This window comes from Plutella xylostella, chromosome Z, assembly GCF_932276165.1.
Source record: "Plutella xylostella chromosome Z, ilPluXylo3.1, whole genome shotgun sequence".
Lineage (NCBI taxonomy): Eukaryota > Metazoa > Arthropoda > Insecta > Lepidoptera > Plutellidae > Plutella > Plutella xylostella.
In genome coordinates this window covers 1,501,381-1,529,209 of record NC_064012.1, presented here as the reverse complement: position 1 = coordinate 1,529,209, position 27,829 = coordinate 1,501,381, and the positions used below count along the sequence as shown (strand labels likewise).

The 27,829-nt window shown below is 37.4% G+C and overlaps 1 protein-coding gene across 4 annotated transcripts in view; it reads left to right on the top strand.

Annotated features, from left to right (window-relative positions):
* LOC105382682 (protein cab-1) overlaps positions 1-27,582 on the top strand; it is a 46,278-nt gene extending 18,696 nt beyond the window's left edge. For 2 of the 4 annotated variants that reach the window (XM_048632720.1, XM_048632721.1), the window contains exons 2-9: positions 4,396-4,550; positions 10,867-11,185; positions 14,321-14,534; positions 16,007-16,096; positions 18,330-18,482; positions 21,905-22,060; positions 22,990-23,092; positions 26,252-27,582. In XM_048632720.1, coding sequence (XP_048488677.1) covers positions 4,396-4,550; positions 10,867-11,185; positions 14,321-14,534; positions 16,007-16,096; positions 18,330-18,482; positions 21,905-22,060; positions 22,990-23,092; positions 26,252-26,347 — 1,286 coding nt within the window. In that variant the 3' untranslated portion in view covers positions 26,348-27,582. The remainder of the gene's footprint in view (positions 1-4,395; positions 4,551-10,866; positions 11,186-14,320; positions 14,535-16,006; positions 16,097-18,329; positions 18,483-21,904; positions 22,061-22,989; positions 23,093-26,251) is intronic. The other 2 variants (XM_048632724.1, XM_048632725.1) reach the window with 2 other exon arrangements.
* The last annotated feature ends 247 nt before the right edge of the window (positions 27,583-27,829 follow it).

Below are 27,829 nucleotides of genomic sequence, written 5' to 3'. Positions count from 1 at the left end.
GTTTGTGGCACTATACACTTGTTAAACACACTTTGATGTTTATCGCGCAGTCAAAACATAGTGACAATTATCGCAGTACTCGTAATACCCAAGTGTGTCATATTCAATGAATATCTTTGTCAAAACAAATTCACGATAGGGGGCCTGTGAAACTCACAGTAACCGTTGCAAACTATTTATATCAACAAGTGCTTGTGTAATAATAACTTTAATTTCCTTTCACTTATGAAATGAGTACCTTAAATAAATCACTAATACCATCTAAACTGTTGAAGTTAAGCGAAATACAAAATTTCCTCAAGTTTTTTCGTGTACTTAGCCAGACAAGCGGTGGATCAGCAAGCCGCCAACTGTATGGGACAAAGCTTTGGGGTGGTTCGCTGCATGTCATCAAACTCGATTATACAACTTGACAAAATGAAAAGCTTCCTGCCAGCTTTTGTTCAAAGCGAGAGTTGAGCTTTAAACGGATTACCGCTAGCATGCATGATCCAACCTCGCCAACTGTCAAATGAATAGGGATATTTAAATCAGTTTGTTCAAAGTTAATTTTGGTAGAAAAAATTAAATAATAAATGTGCCAAATATTACCTAATGATATTTAAGTAGGGTAAATTTTACCAAACGCAAATCAAGCAAATTTTTATGAGAATCTGACACATTTATATGATATTTTTTTCATAGAATTACCTATATCTATAATAATATGACTTACTAACATTTTCATCAAAAGTGAGCCAGTTTAGACCAACTCGAAGCTACAATGAGAAATATATCGTTACGAAAAGATTGTGCACCTGGGACACTTGGTCCTCGTAAATCGAAGAATGCCTTTTCTACTGAAATTTACAGACCTTCAATACATAACAATAATGTCACCGGCATGGATAATAAGCATCCTTAAAAAGGGAAAGGTATTCAACTTTATTTTGAGAATATGGCACAAAGGTTACGAAATGTGTCATTTGTGATTCATGTGTTTTAAAACGGCGAATAAAAGTAGCGGTATTTGAAATTGGCACGTCAATCTCAAGCCAGCCCCAACCCCAACAAAGCATTGTGATAAAATTCTATTCGACTTTCAGAAATTATGATATATGGTTAGGTAAGTCACAAAGAATACTATATAAGTACTTATGTATACTTAGGTACTTAAATATTAGACGAGCACTATATTCTTACAACTTTAAACCACGTAGCGAATAATTTGGGCATTGATATATTTAATACAAGCATTCTTAAGGCGAGAAATATTCTAAGTTGTACCTTTTTTGATGTCTAAGAGTTTATGTATTATATATTTTCACAATGTTATTGTTATTAAACATCTTTGTAGCTTTACATATATACAGTTTAGTACGTTTGATTAGGCGTAGATAATATGTTAATGTACCTATAAGAAGATAATATGTTATTGGTTAAGGCGTATTGTAACTTTTCTATGAATAAGGGGGTAAGTATGTAAGTAGTTTATAATGAGAGCATGTCTGCCGATAAACTGTTTTAACAGTTTGGCGGAATATTTCTGTATTTTTCGTGTTTATTATGATAAATAAATTTTTTAAAAATCAAAAATCAATCAACCTACCTACTTTAGTTTGCTACTTTGTAAATATTAATTATTAAGTTGTTTCTATCAGTGGAAATTTGTAAAAGGCCTTTTACTGCTCATTCTATTGTTAAACCATAAAATTGTGCTGTGAGTTTTCCTAAAATAAAATAAATAAGTAAATAAATAAATTCTCAAAATTTTACAAAAGATGGCACAACCTACACTTACCGAAGTTTTGTTCAATTTACTTATAGGTACTTGATGTTCTTTTTTTAAGTTTTAATTAGTAAATATTGCCAAAAAATACATCCTTATGCGTCCTTTCATTAGCTATGTACTTATTTTTGTCGGTACTTTGACGTACAATGAATTTCTGGAAATTTCTATTCTCTATCACTGTCTCGTTCGTTTGACCCATACCCTCACGGGCACCCTGTATAGCATTGAGGAATTGTTACAAGGTTTGTACACTGTTTCTGTTTACGTGAACGGACAAATAAAACGGATCAAGTATTCAAATTGCTCGATTAGACCAGAGTCGATGGTCACTGGTCAGGCCGGCGCTCATTAAACTGAATTTACTGAAAGTTCTTGATCCAGTTTCCAGTTGACCCTAAAAGCTATTTTTGTTTATCGTACATGGTTGTAACAGTTGAATTGCCGTGAATTGTTAAATAGTTGTTTCTGTAGTTGAGTGGGCAGTTATTGCATTATAAATGAAGAGTTAAGTGAATTTCATTGATCTTTTGATGTAATATCACGGCCGGTGGGTGGCGTGCCCTGTTTGCTCACAGGGTAAACATACGTTATTAGGTTATTGGAGTTCGTTAGTGACGTCAATATAGGGCAAATTGCAAATCTTTGTGATACTTTCTGAGCTTTTTTGCCATAACTTTAGACTTAACACTATAGTCATATATAGGCTGTTTGAATTGTAACTTATCGTTGAACGCTTTGCCCCTGATTTGTTCGGTGAGCCGAGTTTAAGTTTAGATGATTTATGTTAATTTCAACACTTGTCGTCATTTACCTACCGGTATGTCCAAAGATTTTCTAGACATTTTTAATTCGTTTTTCGTGAGCAATTGTACTAAGTAACACATACATAGTTACAAACTGCCATTCTAGTTTTACAATTCTAACTTAGAAACGGTGAAGATTAGAATACTTGTTGCGCTAATAACTTGTTGTGGTATTGACACTTGTTTCTGTTGATCAGATCTGTCGGACTCAACATCTGATATGAAGATACAAAATGTGGATCCTGTGTACCTATTTCGAACTTGTTTTGACAAAGATTTTCGGATTAATTTGACAATAATTTATAAGGGCTGATTTTTTAATATATATAGTCAGATAAACGTTATCTGAGGAATAATGCTGATGCTGTCACATCTGCATATTTGTATTAGACAGTGACAGCAACAATTTTATTCCGCAGATAACGTTTATCTGACCGTTGAAAAATCAGCCCTAAGTAAATGTTAATTTGCTTTGTATTCGCGATTCGCGATAGGGCCCCTCATTGACGGTACCGCTGTTAACTACCATATGTACAACCCGACGTAAAACACAAAACATAAGACTAGATCGTAGAGGTAGAATTTACTGGCTTATAAAAGTTTCCAAGATACTCATCCGCCATTCCGCCAACGTCAGAAGCCGAACAATGGATGGCTCTTTTATGAACATGTCGACACGACGGAAATATTGAATTTCAAATTACGTTTCCCATACATACCTGCATGTATTTTAAGCTGCTGAAAAGCCCAGTTGTTCAGTCTACTTGAAACAAGAAAGCTTCAACAATGTACGTAACCTTTTATAAAAAAAAAGTTATAAGAACATTAGTTTCCGGAAAAAAATTACGTTCGGTATGTTCTGTATTTTGATTATACGACCTAGATCGCAAAGACCCCTAAAATTTGTAAACAGGCCAACATTTTCTCATTGTATGCGTGACTTTAGTGTCACTGCTTGTCATTAAGTGCATGAAAAATGTTCCATCGTACGAAAATTTTGGTATAAAATCAAACGTCGTATAGGGCGATTAGGGCGTGAGTGTTTATGTTATGCTAACCGAATCGATTAGGCAATCAGCTATTGATGGCGTTCCGTGGCCACGTCGGCAAATCTACGTGAGGACCACGAGACGAGAGCGGCTAATGAACCACCCGCAGAATGCTAATACGACCGAAGCCTGAAGGCTCCAGCTTGCTCCCGAAACCGCGGCTCTATCCCACTGTATTACAGGCACCTATTGAATAGCGGGGTAGCTGTATAGCGGATTCCAATGCGGTTTAATGCTTTCCCGGATTAATAAAGAACGGTTAATTGGAAGTGAGGAGGCATAATTGGAGACAGTGCAGAGTTGTAGTGCAGTTACAGTTATGCAGATTGAGGTGCTATGGAAGAGGAACTTGTCTAAGGATACAATAAAGATTCAATATTTTAGTAGTTACAAACAAAGAAATGCGCCCAAGCACTACTTTATTCCTATTTATTCCGTAATCACTGAAATAATCTAACTTGGGTTTATTGCGAAGTCTAAACGAAGTAACATTTGCGAAGTAATTCGTGTCAAATTAAATACATATTGAATCCGAAAATGGTTGTCAACCCAAGTTCGCGATAGGGGGGGGGGGTGATGTGTGAATATAATTTCATTTGAAATCCAGGCGACAAATGAGATTGATAAATAGATAGAGTACTTGTACTTACTCTTTATTTGTACATCAAGAAATAAATATAAATTTTACCAAACTATGGTGCAAAAGGCGGTCTTATCGCTTATAGCGATCTCTTCTATTCGGTATTCTACATAGACGATGTGATTGTTGCAGGAGCCCGCATGGACAACGCGGCGCCTCTGCTGGGCCCGTACATGGAGCCCCCCCGCGCTGAAGCCGTTCGCCAGGCGTTCCGCGAGTACATCCTGCCGCAATACGTGGAGGAGCCCCGAGACCCGCCGCCCAGCCAGTACGACTGGCTGACCAGGGTAAGTGAAAGAAGAAGTCTGCAGATTAGCCCAGTGCACGAGAGTCGAGGCGGCTTCTCTCATTTCCTATGTTTGCTACAATGAGAGCTCAGGTTGACGCTCAAGGCAAAGTAGTGGCGAAGTCGCGGCGCGGACAAGGTGCAGGTTAGGCGAGAACTTGACATACATAAATGAGATACCCCGGGCCCTGAAGCCGCCGCGACGTCGCCGCGACGTCGCCTCGACTCCAGCAAGCAGCAAAACGCGGTGCGATGAGAAAAATGCCCGCGACGTTTTTATGACAGCAAGTTAAGAATAAGTTGGCAAATTGTTCGAGGCTCAGCTGAGTTTGCGGTGGGTGAATCGGTTTAATATGCCACGCCTAGTTTTAACAGTTTGCTAGTTTTATTCTCATTCTATGTACACAATTTGCAGCGTGACAATGGCCTTGTGACGGGCTAACAGTTTGTCTATTGGAAACGCAGCTTAAACCCCTGATTACACCTACCGTGTAGAGTGACCCCTCGGCCGATCACTCGATCAATTGCTAACCGTTAATTGGTCGAGGATCGCCCGAGGATACTGTCTTCTCACTCTACTTAGTAGGTGTAATGAGGGTAGGTAACTAGGTATAAACTAGGGTCTTTGCGCGTCATAATACTCTTGTGAACGCTCCTCCTCGCGTATTATACTGTATAATGCATCTAATGACGTAATCTGATACTTAATTAGAAGCTTCGCGTCATAATTAAGGTCACAGCATACACTGAACGTACTGAAGTGCATATTATTAAAACTGCAAGGGCAAAGCTATTGAACAGGTCAAGGAGAGATGATGATGTTCCCTTTTCGAGATAAGTACACTCACGAGCACTGAAAAAGTTGCAGACGAGCGTTATTAAGCTAGCCTTTTCCACACAAACACACACACACGCACTCACGCCTTGTACTAATGTACTCCCTTGCGGGGTAGGCAGAGGTGCATTGCTGCACCCACTTTTCGCCAGAGTGTTATGTTAGTCCCAATGTAATAGGGGGCGGGCCTATTGCCATTTTACGGGCACATCTAAGACCTGAGAAAAAATATCTGTGTTTAAACAAATATCTGCCCCAGCCGGGAATCGAACCCGGGACCATCGGCTCAGTAGTCAGGGTCACTAACCACTACGCCATTCGGTCGTCTTTTCCGTTAACAAGTAATTTGGTGTCACTGAGTCATTGAAACTATTTCGTGGTTCGTAAGTGTAGTAAGTTAAGATTGTATAATATTGTATAATACCAGTTGTGTCAGAACCAGTAGGTAAAACATAAATGAAATTCGTGAAACCTAAATGCATAATAGGTTTGATAAACCAGAAGTGATACCTACTGCAACTTGGTCAATGGTAAGAAATAGATATAAGGTACTTAACATAATCAAAATCTGTTATTTTTTTCGAATATGGTGGTTTAGCTACCCTCCTATGGGTCTCTCCAACGTTAACTTAAGACAGTTAACTCAAGTAGAAATAAGAAATTTCGTTAATTAACGTAGACTCCACGCACTAATTGCTCTCCTTAAAGAGCGCACATTTCACCGTAAATGACCTAGGTCAGGCTTTGCTGAATACCTGGCATTATCCCCATTGTCTAGGTGATCTAGATCAGTCTTTGTAACTAAATGGGTGCTTTGATAGTTGAATGTCACGAAATATAGGCCGAAATAATATCGGGTATCACGATCTTGTTATATGAGCCTGGCCATGACTATGGTAGCTAAAAGCTCAGAAATAAGTGTTACTAAGGTATTGAGATAAAAAAGTTATCTTATTTCGAGCTTCTCTGGCCTTCTATCTAAGTACTTATTATTTCAATGTACCTTGAGTAAGTAATCACGGGTATTATAGGTATTGTACAAACGTCGACCACAAACAACTTCCATCACCATTGAATTTCCATCCTCCTGTGGAGTTCAAAATTACGCAATTGACTAGTTATACTAACAATCTGCACTAAGTTGAATAGTTCGTTACGATATAACGCAGCCGATAGTTTCCCGCTGTTCGAGATATCTAGACCTTGCACATCTAATTGAGCTAGTACATAACTAGTAGAACTTTAAATGAGACGCATAAAACCCGTGCGCATAAACCTATTATGCGGTCTAACAATTGTTTACGACACAAAGACGCCCCGCAGAGAGCATCCGACGTATTACGCTGCAGGTAAACGTGAAATGCTGTTTCAATATGGCCACATGAGCTTATTTCATTAGCGCTATCATATCATCATTAATTTCAACATTTTACAGCGGCGAAATTGTACTGCGAATTGTTTAAAATGTTCATGACATTTTGTAGTTGTGAATTTAATATTAAATGAAGAGCTGGCGTTTCTACAGGCGAATGTTATTTGACGGGCGATGTGGAAATGCACGTACAGAATACGAGTATAGTAAGCGAAGCAAAATTCTAGTGTGTTTGGTGCATTTTGGTGCAAGAGGTGGTGCGAGAATTATAAAAATAATACTACGAACACTTTCACACATTTAAAAGTTCGAAAACACACAAAACATAATAATGAGCCTAGCGTACAAAAGACAAAGTGATAAAACCCCAGTGGAAAGGAAGATAAATAACAGCTGAAACGCCATTAAGATTATTACACATTTTGCAATTAATAACTTCGTCGAGCTTTCGAGCTTAGTCATAATAAATTTCGTTTCAAAATTTAAATCAGAAAAAAACAGATGGATTTAATAATTATGAGCTAAGATTCATTTGAAGTGCAAATAAATTAATGATGTTGATCGTAGAAAGTCCCTGTAACAGCTGAATAATTAAAAGTCGACTGTAGATTCTAGGCAGGTAGGCAGAAGGTAGGCAGGTATACTAGGCGGCAGTCAGCAAAATAACCACCACACTCAAGTAAAAAGAACGAAACATAAGTAATTCATGCCTAGTATTACTTTTTTGTGAAATTACGAATTTAACTATAATTTGTAAAAAACTAATCTTGACACAAAGTTATTTTTACTTGCCACCTTTGCGTTACTCTACCTATTACCTCAAATGAAGAATTTCTTTTCAGTCATACAAAAACCAGAATAAATATTTCGTAAAAGCTATATATCCTTTACACGTCTTATCCCCGGGATAAGATCCAGGAACTCTATACTGACGAAAAACGAACGAACGAGAGTTGTCAATCGGCACGAATAATATAATACAACGAGATACAGTCACGCAGCAGCCACCCGAAGCTTCGTTTTTTGTCATATAGAGTGCCCCCTGTTGCACAGTCAGATGGTGTATTTTGCATGAATTCAGCAAACCTGATGCGCAGTAGAAAGGTGAGCTTACTCGTATCACGTGGCGATTTTCCTTAGATGTAACACGTGTACAGTTAGGCTGTGTGTCCACTGTCCACATATTTGCAATAAGCAGGTTGAGCTGTTGACCAGCTACCAGCTTTGACCTATAAAAAGGTGTTCTCATTATTATTCTCGAGTTATGCTTTGTGTCAGACTTTTGCCTAATTGAATATCGTAAGAAATACGTTCAGTAACAAATACTGCTTAATGCTTACTAACTAAAAAAAAACTATGTTATCCGTGTCTTCTGGCGTCTTATAATAATTATATAACAGTTGAGCTTCTAAGCGCGTGTTTCACATTGTCTTTGTAATGACTATCTGTGGGATAAAAGTCATGCTGTCACAGTCTAAAACATGATTACAGAGAGTGACAGCATGTATTTTATCACAGGTAAACATTAATTCAGACATTGTAAAACAGGCCCTTACAATAATAAAAACTATAGTCAGAAGATGTAGTTGAGTGGAAGTTATTAGTTTGCGTAAACTAGCACAACTTACACGTGGAGAAGCAGCCTTAGGGTGCGGTCTGCCGTTATAGTCAGTAGTTACTAGTGCTGAAAAACTATCGATACTCTCACGAGCTAACTAAGTAGTAAAATAAAGACTTAATGACACCCAAGGTACATAGGTAATACTTCTCTATTATGAACAAAGCTTCAAAAATAATTGTTAAAGGCCTGAAACACAACAGAAAGTAAAATTCATCGTGAACGGAACATTATCCCATTAAAGGCAAAGCAAAATTGTCAATTATATGAATATGGTTATAATTACTGATAACAATAATTATACTATACCTGATTGTTATAATACGGCACCACACACCCCACTGGTTAAATCAACTTCGACAAGCAGTGGTAAGATCAACTTCGACAAGCAGTTTTTTAAGCTCTTAGATTATCGATAATTTTCCATCGACCACAGGCAGCACTAGCAAGTACAGGATAAGTAAGGATAACGGCCAAGCACGGGGCACACTGGGTCCGGTGCTCTCGGGAGAATCAGTGAAGTGAGCGCGTTGCCGATCTCACTGCTGAACGGAAAAGTTTAGGATTTCATTTCGTGAGTGATATACGAGTGTGAGTACAGTGTGCCGTGGATGAAGAGGTAAGGGCATATGGTTGATTTTTGCATAATTTATTATTATTTAGGTGAGTGTGCAGTGCATTCTTAAAGCAGGGAAGTTTTGATTTTGTCATCAAAATAGACTCACGAGCAATGAAATAATATATAATATAATATAATAATATAATATAATATAATATGTGGGGACATCTCACACACGGCCATCCGACCCCAAGCTAGGCAGATCCTGTGTTATGGGTGTCGGACAGCTGATATATCTACACAAATACATAGATAGATAGATACTAAATATAAATAGTTCCAGTGAACTTCAATATTGTAGGCAAGACTACTATATTGAAGTACTTACATTTAATAGCGCATCAGAATATTACCAACTAAAAACTTAAAGAGTAAAGTAAAGTTTCGGCATTTTGTACTTATGTGGAACTTTTCATTTTTCGCGAGTGTAGGTGAAATTTTAGCCTCGCCTCCTTTTATCATAGTCGCGACGTGGTATAAATAAGCAAGTGTAAAAACAAGGAAAAACTTACATTCATACTTATTGTTATTTCAGGATCTAAATATCATAAAGTAGGACAAAGTGGAATGAAATTTTCCTCATATTCTTCGTATCTGCTGACATTAGGGTATAAACGCGAGCGACCAACTCATTTTTCATACAAAAATGTTCTAGCGATGTGATTATTTTGTTGTAAACAGAGTAACATAAATGTTTTGTTGAAACTTTATTACATTTTCTTAGGCCCGATTCACACACTGTTTAGAAACAGTGTAAGTAGACCCCTTCGGCCGCCGACGAAACCACGCTACGTAACCAGTATCGTGGAAAGAATTATTTTTCTTGCTACGAAACCAGTTACGTACATAGTGTTTTATTCTTCCTACGAAACTGATTTCGTAGAAAGACCTTAGTACTTATATTGCTAGGCTTCTTATACAAGGATACATGCAGTTGAGCGGTATATCAATTTTGTAAAAATGAGTGTTTATTCTTATGAAAAAACCTTTAAAACTCACTTTAACCCCGCAATGTAGCCACGCAATAAACAGAGTGTGTATCTATAAGCATAAGTAGGTTTTTACATTTTCTAGCACAAAATGAATGTATGCTGGTACAAATTTAGTTTAAATCTCGGTAATCTCACATTATTTACATTTATATCTGAAATTCAGGGGCTTAAATCGTGTTCATAAATTGTGAAAGTTAAGTTAATATTTACTTAAACACGATGCAAATGTAATGTACTTAGATTCTAAATGACAAACATTTATTTATCAAACCAGAATATTTCACGTATTTAAAAGACAACATTTTAGGAAAATTCCGCTTTAAATTGTTCATGGAATATAGATGGATTATTTTCGACTACGCTGTACGGTGTCGGACGTAGATTCGCTGACCACAGCTAACTGCAGTTCATTGCTACGACGATGACGCAAATGACTTAATTCTATTTATATCTGCATTCTTTACATACATATTCATTTTAATTGCAATCATAACTAACTAATGTGCAGTTCATATTACTAAATTAATCAAAATTAAATTTTCTATGTATAAGTACTTTAAATAATTTGAGTACGTGTATTGTGTTGTGGTGATTATATTATGTATTAAAAACTAGATAGTAATATTGTCACGGATCTTTCATGTACTTACAACCTACAAATTAAGGTAACACATCGTACATATGCAATGCGTCTCAAAGCGAAATCTTTGTATTTATAAACATAAGAATACTTTCAATTGCAAGTTCGACGTGATGTCTAGAGATTACATCCGTAACACGGATCTCAATCACAGATGTAACTTACGTCTTTGTCTCCCGCTGAAACAGACATCGAATCTATTCTCTGCAACCGGAAATAACTTTGTTTCTCTCTCACACAGGAGATTGATCGTCTGAACCTGCTCGAGTCTGCCGAAGACTTTGACACTTACGAATTCAACAAGCAAGACGAGCCCGTAGACTTCTACAACCGGGACCCATCCGGCCCGGATTACCCGGCAGACAGCCCGGATATCAAGAGAGACTCGGAGATAGAACCGGAGACTGATAAAACGGATAAAACGCAGCAAACCCAGATAGACAGTAACGAAATCGATTCCAAGACTAAAGACTACGAGGGGAAGGAGGTTTTCGCGTTAACCCCGCTCGACGAGGGATACTTCAAGAGTGTGAAGCCACAGACCGCCCCGCCGGCCACTGGTGAGTTTTATAATTTTATAAATGTTGTAATGAAATTTGTAATAGAGTAAACGAGTTTACGGACGCGGATATCATAATAAATAACACAGTTTAAAAATAATGTTAATTTCATATGAACCGTATGACGGTTTTTTTTGTCAATTTTGCAGCTTTGTAAAATATTTTATGGCTACATAGGTTTGGGTTAGGTAAATGTGTGTGTTGGGTCAATCCTGAAAGACACCTTTTCAATTACCCTGCAGTTGTGGAGAAGGATCATGTCCAAAGGGGTCACTTTCTAAATCGACGAACGAATGAAAAAGAATAGTCAAGCAATCGGCACGTTAAAAACAAGATAAAGTCGTGCATGTGTTGATCCAAAGTTTCAGAAGTGAAAAATGAAAACTTCTGCCACCAAAAAATCCCTCTCTATTTACTTTTTCAATGTATTTTTGCATTTTATTTACTAGTCTCCACAGTCCAGCTGCAACAGTGTGTAAAAAGAAACTATAAAATATAAAATGTGTAGAGTTTAGCACCGCCCGCTCGCATTGTGCAAAAGCAATGCATTGTCACGGACGGAAATCTTTTACAAACTAGAAAAATAGCGGTGCAATATTGAATATTCATAATATTGAGTTATTCATACAAAATGAGATGCACAAAGGGAGCGCTAGTTACTGAGCTCGAGCAGAATTCATAATTTTTATCAACAGTTTTTTCATTAAATATTTTCCGTTTTCGTAGTTTAAAAATCTTAGTGAAAAACTTTTTTATTGAATTACGAGTATATTTTTTACCGAAGTGTACTTTTTATAGCAGAAATACTACACTCTATGATATTTAAGTTTAAATGCCGAATAACTGAGACTTTAGGTAACGTATTACATTTACATTTGTATCTTGGAAACTCTACACTCTCGAGCAATGAAAATTACAGGGTAATACATATTTTGATGCGCTGTTAAATGGACTTCAATATTGCAGACGGCGCCATTAAGCTAGAAGCTAGCCTTTTCCGTTTAGTAGTAATTTGTTATATGTACTTTGGAACTTTTTCATTGCCCGTGAGTGTATTATACAACCTTCTAGAATCTACAAGCTGCACTATTCTTCATCGCGATGTTTTCCTTCACCGGACTAAAGTAGGTACCGCCGCCGCCGTTGTAGTCGCCTGCCGTTAATTCAAACACATATTGACTTGACTATCGGACGGGGGCACCCTGTGTGTCTAGTTAGCTATGCACACAGCCCGCATGCGGGACGTAGACTTAGCTGTACAGGGTGGAGTTTTATCAGTGACCGACCTGATGGTAGGTAGGTAGGAAAAGCGTAAAAGAAGAATGTAAGATTGCAGAAATACTGTTAGTATACCACTGGTAAACACACTGTACAAGTGTACACACCGAATCGTACGACATCTAAACGTAACGTAAGTAAATCATTTCAAAGCATCGCAGTTGGTCTTCAATTGGTGGAAAGTTCCACAATCCATTGACTTTCAATATGTATGTGACTAAAACTTTTTCAATTAATTATTACGCTTATGGTTATATTGCTCGCATTTCCAGAGCTTCCATTGCAGTCTTTTCTTATTGTCATTAATTGAGTCTAGCCGATATTTTGTGCATCTTATGGGATGCGGGTGCATTATATTCGAGTCGTTCACTGATAAATATCCACCCTACTAGTCTATATGCGGGCTGGCCAGCACGTGGTGTATTGTGTGTATTCATGGCGGGTGCATTCATGAGGCCATGTTCGCTATTGCCGTTTATAACTCTATGGTAAAGATATTCGGAGCGTGAGGCCGTTATTATTAGGAGGTGAATGGCTGTTTCTGACTGTTTGAGCTTCAGGATTTGGGTAACGGTTCAGTATACGTATGTAATGGGTTGACTGTTGAGTACAGTTCAGTAGCTCTTTTGTTTGTAATCTGTGGGCCATTGCTACTCGGTTACGGCATTGGTTAAGTGCCAATTACTCCATTGTCGGTTATCTAACCGACCAAGGATTGGTTCATCAACATACGTCATCTCCATATAAAGTGCTTGACAGATGTATCAAAAGTCAACCACTAATACCTGGTTATGCTCTAACCAACTATGGAGAAATTGGCACTAAGCTTATCGTGGGTGTAACGCGTAAAGGTAAGCGTCTACCTTTCGGCATCGTTCCCAACGGACGCATTATTGAAAGGAAAACTATCTCAGGTAAGTAGTCTTACACGGAACCCTCAGTGCGCGAGTCCAACTCGCACTTGGCACAACTTTTTTTCTTGAAATTAGATATTTGGAAAGCAAACCTTCTACCAATAAACCAGGTCATAATTATTCTACCGAATTATAGTTACATAACAATTCCAAACATTACAGATAAATTCAACACTAAACACTATTTAGCGTTAGTGCTAACATCGGATATTTCAAAAGTGAAAGTGAACTGCATGAATACCTACACTGAAATGTTCAATCATTCATTATATTCAGTGACTCACGCATCAAATACACTCACGGGCAATGAAAAGGTTCCACTGAGAAAATCACTAAATTACTACTAAACGGAAAAAGCTAGCTTAATGACTCCTTCTGCAACATTGATTGAAGTACAATTAACAGAGCATCAGGATCAGGATATTACCAACTAAAACCAATAATATTTTGTTAAAATTTTAAATTAAATGTTTGAAAAAATTGGGCATTTTGTGAGTGGAACTTTTTTATTGCCGCTATGATAGCTCAGTGGGGTCTTTTCACGAGACAAATGCGGGTTTGAATTCCTTTATAGAACCAATTATAGTAACGGTGAAGGATATTGTGAAGAAAATGCGCATTTATATGTATTATAGAGTTTAGGACACCTAGATGGTTGACCAAATGGACCAGCTGGTTTGAAAATGGCCGCCAATTGATACAAAATCTTCTGATCTTTTAGAGTTTTCTGAAACTTATATGAAAATCTGTTCATAATTATTCTAATTATGATTTTGAAAACTGATTTCCGAAGCAGCTTTGTGAAAGACGGCAAAAGTGATAAAACGCCTTTAAACAGCGTGACTATTTTTTTAATTATCGGCGGTAATTAGCCTTAGTAATAAAATTAATAACAGCTATCAAAATACGAACAACATTCACACCAATTGCTAAATTCACCAAGGTCTCGCTGAACGCCCCGTCCAATCCGAAGCTCCGAAAGCCGAGAAGAAGCCGGCTCCAGAAGACGGTCCACCAATCGCGATCCACCGCCGAGACAAGGAGGTGGCCAGGGCGCTGGTGCTGCAGCCACAGAGGCAGATACGCCAGAACCCCAACCTCAGCCCCAAGAGCAAGACCCTGGTCGCTGAGAGTCTTGACAAGCTGCGACTCGGCACGTGAGTATGCCTGATGTGACGAAGAGAATCTTAAGGCTGATGGTATTTTGTAAAGGAGATTTGCGTTGAATTGTTGGTTTAGGATTAGGGAGTTTGATGCTTAGCACGGTACAAAAGACGTGACTAATGTTGTGGTCGCACTCGCTTTCGATTTGTGAATGAGCGCGACGCAAAACTTTTGTCACGTTTTGCTGGTATGCCCGTCTTGCACCCGTGCTAGGCCTTCAGGCTTCCTTCAGGTGTAACATTGCAGATTTAAAGATGTGTTGATTGATACGATTTGTTTTATCTTTAAGTAGCCAGTGATGTGGGTTGTGCGGTTAAAGTGGTGTTTCTTTTTTATTAATTCTTAATTATTTAACAAAAAAGCATCAATTGCTACCAGTAAAAAAATCTAAACATTAATAAGTTTTCAAAAACATTTATCGTTTCCGATGAAAAGTTTATTACTTTCCTCCTATTATAATAAATACGTTCACTAGTAAGCAGAAGTGGTGGGCGGGAATCCTACCCGAGATACCCCACTATGAGTTAATTGGCTTATATAAGGTATTCTCGTGATAACTTTAATTACTTGATTAACAATAATTTCCATAAATTGATTTTCCTTTGAGGTAATTAAGTGTACTCGTATTGTACAGTTGCTCTGAATTATTAAAATTGTTATTGTTATGATCGATATTCCTCGTATGTGTCAAACATCAGGTAACTTTTAAACGTTTCAGTTTTGGTTTGGTCGCCGAAGTTGTTATTATGTTTTAATAATAGTTTGGGTTGTTTTCAAATTAAGTAATTCAACTTTGTAAGGATTTACACCACTTTAATCTGGAGGCCTATCGTGAAGTCAAAACGAAGTAATAATTAGTGTCAATTCAATTCAACATATTGAATCTGAAAATGGTTATCTAAAATAGTTCGCGATTGTAACGTACACTGGCGATGGTTTTCTGGAGAAATACATTATAGTTGATATGTTTATTTTATGTGGAAGGTTTGTAACCTAAAAATTTGCATGTTTCATTAATTTCCATTATTGTTTGTAAATTGATTTCATTACGATTGGTGTCTGTTGATTGGTTAATTTGGTATCTTTTTTCTCAATATGGCATGGCATTTAAAAGTGAAAATGTTTTCAAAATTGTATACGTTTCATTTATTTTAATTTTGTTTATTGTGTAATTGGCACTTTGTACCACTTTTATTCTTTTATCCTAAGTTTTAATTACGATTGGATTTGTATTATATGAGGTGTAATGACCGTAAATATAATATATATGAGCTTTTATATGCTCCTGTGCGCTGTGTGTACAACATACACTACATATTAATAACCAGTATCTTGTGCCTGTGTGTAAAGTAGTTACGCAAAGAGACGCTAAAATATATAACTATTCATATATAAATATATACTGTATATATACGTGTAAAAATGAATGTGTAGCCTGAGTAGATAAGCCACTGTTCATCCACAGGCCTGGTAAGGACTACCGAATGCCGGTGTCATTACTGCCAGCCAACCTGCGATGGTTGAAAATATCACATCCTGATGATGAGGAAGCGAGGTGACCCTCAAGACATACCCTATCACAACTAGACCTCACCCCAGACCCACATAAGTGTTAGATGCGCATGAGAAAAAAAAATACTCTAGATTTTTTCAAGCTATCACCCGTTTTGTGGATTCTCCAGTGTGAATGCGTGACTCATAGCACAACACTGTCTTGTGAGTTTGTGTTGCTATAACATACTTAGATTTTAAGATCATCTGATTAAAAAAAACACCATACTTACTTACTTGATTTTTTTACGATAGTTTCCCCTGTTTTTGCTAATGAAGACAAACTTAAAGTGGACCCTGGATACGATAGAGTTTTCTGTTGACACAAGGCGAGGTACGCGGGCCTTTGTTCGATCTTGTTTGAAGCATGCTCCTACCCATTGCTGTTGTTCTCCCCACCATTGAAGTACAATGTTCTAACTAGAAAGGACACACGAATGACTACATAATATATTTCCCGCTGTGCGATGCGTAATGCGTATGCGAAATAAGTATCAACTTTCAAATCTTATTTAAAATTTAGGTCTGTCAAAAAAAAACCATTAGAATGTTGGCTTTGTAATTAACGGTGTATCTCATTTTTGTCAACAAAATTTAAGTTCTGACAGTGCTAAGTTATAAATTTGTGCCTACAGAATCGGCTCCATTGGCTGCAGTTGGCGTGTTTATTCTAGTTAACATGTATTTCAATGAGACCCTTGGAAGGCTTGAAGTGTTATTGAATGTTGATTGTGTAGTGAAGTCGTGAGTAGTCGTGGTGGCATGTGGTAGTCGTTACCCCGAGACTGTGAACCTGTAGGTATATATTGTATTTACAAAGGCTGGCATGAATTATACCTCTAGTACATCCCTTTTAAAACCAACTGACTTGAAGAATAGTATATGTATAAGTAGATATTATTTATAAAATGTGTTGGTAAATATGTTTTAATCAAGATAACGAGATGGTAAGCAACGCTTACGGTTCTGCTGAAGCTTGAAATGGGTTCGATTCCTGACCGAGATCGACAACTTGTGTGTGTGCGCTTGGCACGTAATTTTTAGTTCTTATTTAAAGTTTCCAAAATAATTCACAAATTACGTAGGTACTAGGTACCTACGTGTTGAAGAGTTACATGTTTAATGCATTAACTTCTCTAAGTAAGTACTACGAAGTGGATTGTAGTATGTAAATGACGTTTAAGTAAAGAAGTTAGAGTTCCCAATCCCTTCATCATCGTGACAAAACCTAGTCTAGGCATTAAATAATTAGCGAAACATAAAAATACAGATTTAAACTACACAACTATTGATTTTGCAGCGTTTGTATTTAAAAACAAGGTAAAACAGGTAAAATACATCACGTTTCAGAATTTCCAAAACCATAAAGGTATTTATTAATAATTTCCGACAGACAACAGTATAACGGTATAACTATAGGTTTGCTTAGATTTCCTATGGCCCGTTCAGCATTGCCAAGACAAATAACTATCATCATTAATCACAATCAATAAAGGTTAAACAAAACTGGAGTGTCGCACCATCACTGTTTGATCACCAAAATGCATTGTTCACGGATTCACCAACACAGTCATGTCACGACCAATTGACGAGAAATTCACCAATTACTGAACAATTACACAAATTACATGAGCCATCAGTTTCGCCAATTATTCGTCAAGCCTGTAATCACTGCAACTAAAGTAGTAAAAACCCCGTTTTTGCTGATTTTATTATCTATCAGCAGTCCGTATACTTACATACCTAAGTGTACCTCCCATGCAAAAAAAGCCAGCAAAATTTATATTCCAAACATGCATAACCATTTTCATCGCAATTATTTTTTCATCGGTGGTTCTCACTCACTTGTCAAGATTTAAGCTCAATATCAAATTGCTCTTTCTACTTTGTCATGTCACGCCACGCGACAAAAATTTAATCGTTGTGACAAAGATCAGAAGCTTGCATTTGAGTTTTGTGAAGAAAAATTTTGTAAGTAAGTAAGTACCTGTACTTACAACATTTTATTAAAAAATAAACAATTTACAATAAAAAAAAACCGTTCTGTTGGCATGATAACTTTCCATAATATTCTGGAAACTATTTACCAGTTAAGTTAACTATCACTTTACAACTTACAAAAACAAAAAACAAACTATTTTTCAAATACCAGAATCATTCGCCACTGCATCAGGAATCAGGCAGCAATCATTATCTAAAATAACCTAAAAAACTAATACAAGTCACGCAATATCCAGGTCCCACGGAGAGGAGCCAGCCCCAGGGCACAGCCACCCGGGCGAGTCCACTGCGACTGAATCGGTCGAGTCCATGTTTGGCGTCACCATCATGGCCGCCACCGGCGCGGCTCTTGCCATCGCTGTCATCGGCTTCGCTATCGGCTGGTACACGTAAGTGAAAAGGATATTATTGTATTCATATGAATGTAAATGTGTGTTTATTCGATTTAAAACCCTTGGAAGGAGACAGGTGCCCCAGCAGTGGAGACGCCCCAGACGTGATGGATTGTCATGATGTTTATTCGACATGTCGAAAATATTGGTTGGGTTGTTGCGCGGTATGGTTATACATTTGGTTAAACTATGGGGTGCACAAAACTGTAAACATTGGTAGTGGTTTGAAGAGTTACACAGCTGATAAGTAGGTATAGGTACTATTATCTCTATTATTTAAAAGGCAGAATCGAGTAAACAGGACGTGTATTTATAAATATTAGGTACACAGTGTATAATTACACTGTGTACCTAATATTTATAAATACACGTATTATGACGTAAACATATATTATGACGTTTTAAGCGACTGGCTCTCATTTCTTTGGCGGGTATTTCGCAGTCCATGTACCAATATTTAAATTTTGCTTATACCTCGTAACATTATAGAAAACTAGTTTTAATGTGTTTCACAACAACATCTGGGAATAACACAACGTATTATGTGTGTATAACGTTGAGGTTTGTGCCAGTTCGGAACTCGCGAGAGTGTTGTGGTTCACACTCTCGAACTTTCCAAGTGGGTTCGCAGCTTCTCCCGGCAATTTACATATTATATACATAATATATTACTACCTACGACATAGTTCCGTAAGTTTACTTCAAGGTAACAGTGTTTATGCAGCTATTTTATATATTTTTCGTGCAATTACGTTTGGGTTTATCTGAAAATAGATAATAACGCTTCGAATTTATGTTATTTTCTTTGATGAGCATCGATATTTTTTGATAACAATCTAAACAGTAGATATTCACATATTTTGTCATATAAATGATATTAGTGTAAGTGTAAGTACCTTTTATTTACGTAGCCTAGAAAACGAACCGTTGATATTTTAACAGCAGTTCAAATAAAGTGCCGAGTCCGTATGATTTCTATCTTTACTGCAAACGGACATTTTATTTAAAATGCAAAGAGTTTCCACTGAACTGTAAACAAAATAATATCATTTCAGTTAATGTTTCTTTTATGTGGAAAACGCAATATTCTTTGAGACGGCGAATGAAAGTCCCCAAGTATTTTTTGCGCAAACTTGAAATTAAATTCCTTGCGGGCCGCGTGGCTCATCTCTGAAGACTGCTCGTGTATACAGGGACGTTTCAAAGGAACCTCCAGCTAATAGTTTGACGACATATTACTTTCTTAACGTTTTATAAAATGTTTCTCGACGATGTAAACAGTCACAAGTGGGTTTACGATGAGTTTATTGCTGCAATTTTCTTTGCTGCTGATACTACTTAGAACTACTTAATTGAATTTAGCTACGTAAGTACTTATAATTAAAAATGTTTACTTATATGTTTTCCAATGGAGTTTATCATTATTAAAGTATCAGTTCTAGTCATACATTATGACTACTACATATCTACATACGTAAGGAATTGTTGAAAAAAAAGGTTTTTTTTCCAAAAAGTAGGCTAATTATATTGTCTACCTCTGATGTACAGGAACCCCATCACGAATTCGAAACTAAATAGGTAATCATAAATATTTTCTTAAACACATACAAACATACTTTTTAAATAAGTACGGAGGTTTTTATTTACTGTCACGGGTCTCACCGATACAATATTGAACTGTCCAAGAAGTTAGCGTAAAGCGAACAGAATGTAGGTTGCGAAGTTAAGCCGCTCACCTTTCTTTGAAACCTTACGTCTATTCCATTGACACGGGACAAAAAGCTTTCTTGAACTACACCGAGCTTTTATAGAGCTTTCACGACCGCCACAACTACGTAAACTAGTATTAGCTATTTATTTCTTGACTCTTTACGGCTTATGTACAGTCAACAAAATAAATCCGCAGCACGAGGGTTACTCTATCTATACAGACGAAAAATTAATGAAAATTAGCATTAAAGTTTAAGCGCTCGAGTGCTCTGAAACTTCGTTTTTGGTCTTTGAGAGTGACCCCAGAAACATGGTATCACATAATACACTGGGCTACACAAAAATAGGTATTGAATTAATTTTTTGTTCTACTTACGTAAGTACAATAAGTAGTTTTTGAAAAAGTGGTATTCTGGGTCGATACACAGACACGTTATCCTTAAATAACACGGATCTTTTTGGTTGGGGGTTAAAATGGAATATATCGTTCACACGTGAGTTTAAGGATCAAACTGTTCACTTTGAACTGCTCTTACATATTTATCTCAGTCAGACTGTACTCAGGAGACTTGTTGTCAATAAGAGCGGCCCGCTGAGACAAAAGGGGTTGAGTACCGCTTTATCACGATTTCCAATAGCTGCCTTTTATTGTTGGGTGGCCGGGATGCTCATAGTAAAAAGACTATCAGCAAAATGTCTATATAGGTTGTTGCGAAAAGGTACAATAAGCCAGAAAGGAAGTGACTCAGGGGCATTCTCGAAATATTTTGTTTTACGACTTTTGAAAATTCGCCGTGGATACTTTGGAACATTTACCAATTTTCCAACACCATTAATTACAATTATATTGTGACAGGAAAATAGAAGGCCAATAGCCAGGCTCTAATAGGTACTTCATTAGAATAATATAAACAAATACAATACAGCCTGTATAGATAAGAGAAGTGGAGTCTAGATCTCTGGAATATTAAGTTTACCTAGCTATCTTGAAGTTAGCTTCTTCGGATCTCAAGCTATGATAGACATTACCGTCCCCGCTCCGCTATAAACTAATTTGAGACACTCTCAACTAAGTTCCTCCCGTAAATTATATTCTATTACATTATAGAGTTCACTTTCACTTTATTTTATTCGTTATTTTATTTGTTTATTTGGATTTTAAATACATATTAGACCCCCCGCAGACTGCAGACTTTTAGTCGGCCGATACATAATCGTTGAATGTGCGCACTACCATACATCTCCATACTGATTAAGAGCCCGACCAAACTATCGGCCGACTAAAAGTCTGCAGTCTGCGGGGGGTATTTCTTATGACATAAGTCAGTCTAATAAAACCAACGGGTCTCTAGCGTTCGCGTGAACATACTTGGGCACTGGAACCAACTCCTGCGCAGTTACGAAGAAATTTCCACGGTGATCTGTTCCCCCTAAAGATAAACGTCCACCAACCGGTATACTACGTACCTATCGGACCAAACGGTTTGACGTAAATATATGGAGAAACGGCGGCGTCGACAATGCCGATAAAGTGGACGCACTTGTGTGAATTTCTATACAAAGAATAGGTACTAAATGCGATGCGACCGTTGCGTATGATGTACTATCTAGCGAAAGGTAGACTAGACTTACCTTGTCAGCAAACTGTCAATGTATCCAACATCCGCGATGACGGCTACTCACCCTATCACCCTACTTTCTCTCCCCAGTCTGTCCAAGAAGGCCAAAGCGGCTGCTGACGTAGACTACCCTGCGTATGGGGTGACCGGCCCCACCATGGACACCTCCGGAGACCGCAAGCTGGCCCACTCGGCGCACATGTACCACTACCAGCACCAGAAGCAGCAGATCATCGCCATGGAGAGGTCTGTGATAAAATGAAAAAGAAAATTAAAATTTTAATGTTCACAATCTTTGAAAACATAATTTAGAATTCAAACAAAATATTAATGTTTCTAGTTGGTAACTTTTTTATGCCCTGTTACTGAACTTCAATATTGCAGACGGTGTCATTGGCTTGGTTTTTCCGTTTAGAACTAAATTGGAGCTATTGTGTGAACTTTTTCATTGCTCGCGGGACATCTTAGGTTTTTTAAAGGTATTTTTTATTATTATTTTGGTGCCTTTGGTGGTGGTAGTACATTGTTACCCAAGCAGTGAAACTAAATAAGGGTTTCATCCGAGCTTAACACTTTGTCCTTCATTACAAATACGAGGAAGGTAGACAAAATGCTTTCCATCAAAATAATGTATTTTACACAAATTGTTTATTTAGCTAAATATGGCCCTCGACTTAAAATAATTCATTCTGCATTCCGGAAAAGACACGCAAAGCAAAGCAGGCTTCAGAAACATCCGGAGAACAATTCTTTACAAGTCTTGAGTTATGTTGTCTCTCCGTACCAGAGTTCCACTTAACAAGATGAAATTTCTACAATATAGCTCTACAAGCTTTTCATATCTTCAAACGGAAATATGAAACGTAGTGTTTTGTTGCTGTAAATAAAAGCTATTTAACCTTTACAAAGTTTTTGTTTAAAATTTAACTCTTATTTTTATATAATATTATCAGTGCCTATATTGTGGGGTTGAATAACTTTTATATAACTAATATATTTTAGTTTATATCCTTTGTTGTCGTTCAAATAGAGCGCGAATCGTGATCATTACGCGTGTAAGCGATGCGACGATTCGCAGACAAACATTTATGTTCTAGCGACCCAGCTCGGCTTACCTTCTTAACACCCTGTATATTTGGGTTTACATAATATAAAGGGTGATGTATTTTGACCAGGAACGGCATGGAACAGCGCAAGGGCTCTCTCACCGACCCGGAGTCTGAGGAGGAGAACGAGGAGGGAGACTACACCGTATACGAGTGCCCTGGATTCGCTACCGTGAGTATATTTCATTGATATGGTAATATTGACGAAAAAAGAGGTGTGTTATAAGTTTAAGATGACTGTATATTTGTGTATATTTGTCGGTCTGTGGTGGTGGTAGCTCCCGAACGGCAGGATAGATTTTCGTTTTGTTTTGATAGGATGATATGGAATTCTACCGCGAGTGCTTTTAGCCAGATTTTTTCTTAATCGGTTAAGCTATTCGAAAATTATGCGCCTAGTGTTGAATGGTGAGGGTTTTTAGCGTTGGTTAGGTTATATTATATTCATTTAAGACTCCCAGGACGCTCCACCACATAAACACGATACGATCTCGGGTCTCTCTCTCTCTCCCATTGAACACCTGCGAGTGGGAGACGTTTTTACGACGCGGCGACGCGGTGTCGTGTCGTGTTTATGAGTGTGTGGGAACCCTAACTTCGCCGGGAGCGTTTCGCCAGTAGGACAGTTCTTTATTTATTATCTCCTTACTGACCGACTCACAGAAATAATTTCAATGGGTATTATGTATGAACTGTTTGAAAAATATTTTTTGCTTAAAAAACTTTGTTCTAACATCTATTTTAATGTCAGAATCTATCACCATCTCCACAAATCGATGGCAGCGGCAATCTAGCCTCCGATATTGGTAGATTATCCGCCGGATTATCTGCTCCGGCGGCCACTAGCTCAGCCGTGGCTAATTTAAGCCGATTTTACACTGATTAATAGAGACATCGCGCAGCCATTAGCGACATGATAAATCAGAACTGCCGGACTGATCGCCTAAAATTCACTCCAATAAAGGAGAATATCGATGCAAATATCACGTAATTTCGAAGCAAATGATTCAATTTGAAAGCGGACATGTTTTATGCATTTAGAACTTAAAGTGGAAATGTCGGTTTGGATTAATGTAACTCGACAGTCAATAATTTGAGGGTACTTTCTTGAATGGACACTTTGGACAGGAGGGTGACTCTATACTGACGAAAAACTAAGGCCCGGGTCTCCTATTTACTCCGTAGGTCGCGTCAAGTGTCACTGCCGTAGGCCGCGTCACAATGCTCATTATGTCTACGCGCCAACGTCGGCGTGTGAGGGAGACCGCATCAGTACATTTCTATAGCGAGCATCGTGACGCGGCCTACGGCGTGACGCTGGACGCGAACTACGGCGTAAATAGGAGACCAAGGCCTAAAGAACGGGAGCTGTCGTCCAATCGGCACGTTTAATACAACGACATTGGGTCGGGGCTGCAGCAGCGCTGGGAAACTTAGTTTTCGTCATATAGAGTGACCCCCGGTTCGGACTGTCTATTCAGTCTGTCAATTAAGCTTGGATGTTAGAGTGTGACAACGCTAACTTGGCAATTGTTGAAATACAATACAACCGTAGCTAAACAGAAAGAAATTCAATCGACACAGTACGTATGACTAAAACGAGTACTACGAAAGGCTACGAGCTGCTACGAGGCGTAGCAAACCATTTAACTTGTCATATTTAGGTGGAATTTCACCTAACGCTAAATGTATTTAGTCACATTTCAAGTGTCCAAAATATATTTAAAATTTGATTTAAACACAATTTTAAATATGTTTTGCTTTTGGTAAAAGTGGCCCTTAATATTGCAAAACTTTGATTTTTTTTAACTTATGACGTAGGTAATTGTTCGATAAAAGTGGCGATTTGTTTGTTTATGTGAAAGAACCTCAAGGACGCCGCGCCTCTCGGCACTCCTTCTCAAATATTTTAACAAAGGAGCGAAACAAATATACGTAACAGAAAATATTTTAGAAACAACCGGGAAATAAATTCAAAACAAAATAAAGAATAGGTACCGTACAACTATGGCCAGGTGTAACAGTTTACAGTGTAGCAGTTTTTTTATTATTTGAAAGGGTCCGAAATCTAGTTTGACCAGCGTCCTAAGTAACGTAAACCATGGAAGTAATAAGTACTTACGTAAGTACTTATTACTTCCATGCGTAAAACAGATTGATGCTTGCACTTGCCAAAATTACCTATCCTCTGTTTTTAGACCCTCACTTTCGCGGCAGTAAGCAAAAAACTCTCACTAATGTACACAGTGCAGGGGGATTACTCTACAGGGTGTTGCAAAATTGGTATACTAAGCCGAAACCTACATGTGCAGCATGGTATATCTAAGCCCGAAACTGAAGTCAGAATATGGAAATTCGCGAAAAAAAAAGCCATAGTAAAAGTCACGTGACCAACAAAGTTTCTATGGAAAATGAAATTTTTTTTTCGCGAATTTTCAAATTCTGATTTCAGTTTCGGGCTTAAATATACCATGCTGCACATGTAGGTTTCGGCTTAGTATACCCTTTTTGCAACACCCTGTATACTGACGAAAAACGAACGAAAGAGAGGTCGTGCAATCGGCACGAGATACAGAACTCCGAATTTACACTTTTGACAGTACAGTGCGACAAACCTATCTGTTCCGGTGAGAACAAATTAAATTAGTCCATATCTCGTTACTCACTAATAAATTATATATTGATATAGATTAGATGGATTTATTTAAACCACAAGGGTAAATTACCATTACGGTAGAACTTAACATCCTAGAGAATTAAGAAATATTAGAAATTTACGTGAACTCTAACCGGAACAGATAAGTTTGTGGCACTGTATGTAGGTTTAAACTGGTCGTTGCGAATTTCGACTTCTTGACTGACGTAATGAGACGAAACTCGTGGGTTCAAACTCAATTTTAATAACCATGTTGTAAACAATAGGGGCTACAAATTTGAGGGTTAATTTTTCGTGATATATGTAGTGACCCCCAGAGTAAAGCCAGCACGTACGCTGGGAGCAAATGGCAGTCGTCTACGCTGTACGCTAGCCGAGCGAGCGTCGCATTAGAACAGTTTTTAGGTCATTCGCAGCTTTACGATACGCTTCGGAGTGACAAATCGTGTTCGGATGTGAAACATGCGGCATTGCTTTTATTTGTGCGGCATGTTGGATGGGTGGGACGTATAGGGATCGTGTGATTATGATGAAGACCGGATAGTGCATAGGTTGCAGGGGGTTGTTATGCCGAAGGTCTCGGGTTCGATCCCCGACCGGGGCAAATATTTGTTTAAAGACATAGTACATACCTATTTTAATTTTACTAACCAATTGAAATATTTTACATCGCAGACTGGTGACATGGAGGTGAAGAACCCGATGTTCAACGAGGACCCTACTCCGACTCCTGGCAAGGTGGAGCTGGTCAAGCCCCAGCCCAAGGAGTAGTTCCCAGCGCCTGCCGCCAGCGTCGCCCCACCTCGCTTGCAGGCCAACGGATCCTTCGCATTCTTCCTACTAGCTAGCTACATCATTGAAGTACTGCTACTTTATTTTTTTCACTGGTATCGTAATCGTAACCGTACGTGAGATTGGTATGAATTATACTATGAGCGGTAAGCTCGCTCGCTCGCCAGACAGCGAGATAATAATTGTGTCTTTGTTTCACTTTCTCTCACGACTCACGATATGTGTGCGAGGGAGAAGTTAATTCAACTGCCGCTGCAAACGCATAAAATAATACGTAGCTAAAATTGTTCACTTTACTCGTAGATCGGAGTCATATTACATTAATATATAAAAGTATAATATATATAGGAAATAAATTAGCAGCATTTTCAAAATAGATCCAAATCTAGCGTTATATCGAATGAACCGACTGAGCCTGGAGGTGGGGCCGCCAGATGCCATCGGATTTAAACATCGGATTTAAACATTTCATCCCATTTGTCCGAACAAGTCATTAGCTTATAGAGTTAGTAAATGAGATTCATGTTTTCCCCATAGATAAATATATCGAGTTGCTTTCTCACATAGTCTATCAAGTGTACTTTTAGTTCGAATCTACATAGATATCTTGAATGTAATGCCTATATGTATAGATGTTATATTTACTGTAGTTGTTTCGAAATAAAAGACGGCCAAATTGTATTATTGATGTATTGATGAAGGTATATTGGGAATGAGGACTTCGTATTGATAGATAGAATGCAGGACAAGAAAATTTTAGAAACGGTAATATGATAAGATTTAGCTTTTTCCGAAATTACTTATTAAGTTACATTATATATGCAGTTAGTTGAAATTATCTTGAAGCCTATTGATAAATGAAAACTGCTTTGTTACTAATTCCGTAATATATATATTTACCAAACTTTTAACGACTACAACTAAGCGTTGTTTTATATATTTATGAATTGTTTCCAATTTAAAATTGAAAGAATCTAAATATAAGATATATATTTTCTCTGTTACATAATGAAAGCGTTCAGATTTTATTATAATATATTATGTTGGCCTAATAGTTATTATTATGTAAGATTTGCTTTACAAAAAATGAATGTGTTAATAAATATATGTATATAAACCTATTTTCAACAATAGTTTATTTTTTAAGTAATATTTATTGTATATTGAATAGGAACATCCCAGGCATCGCTATTTATTATTATAATATTAAATTATAATATTATATTTTTATGTATCTAGTTTTAACTATCATTCATAAGTTTATGTTACTATGTACTGCACATCCTCTTAAAAAATTGCCTTTATTATTAATTTAAATATATATTAGCGAGAACATACCTACCTATGAATTCAATTCTTTAAAACTAGTCAATTGTGTTGAATTTTTTATATTTTGTATTTAGCCCCTTTTATAAACGTTTACCTTTACATATATACACGCTTTTCGTGAAATATAATATT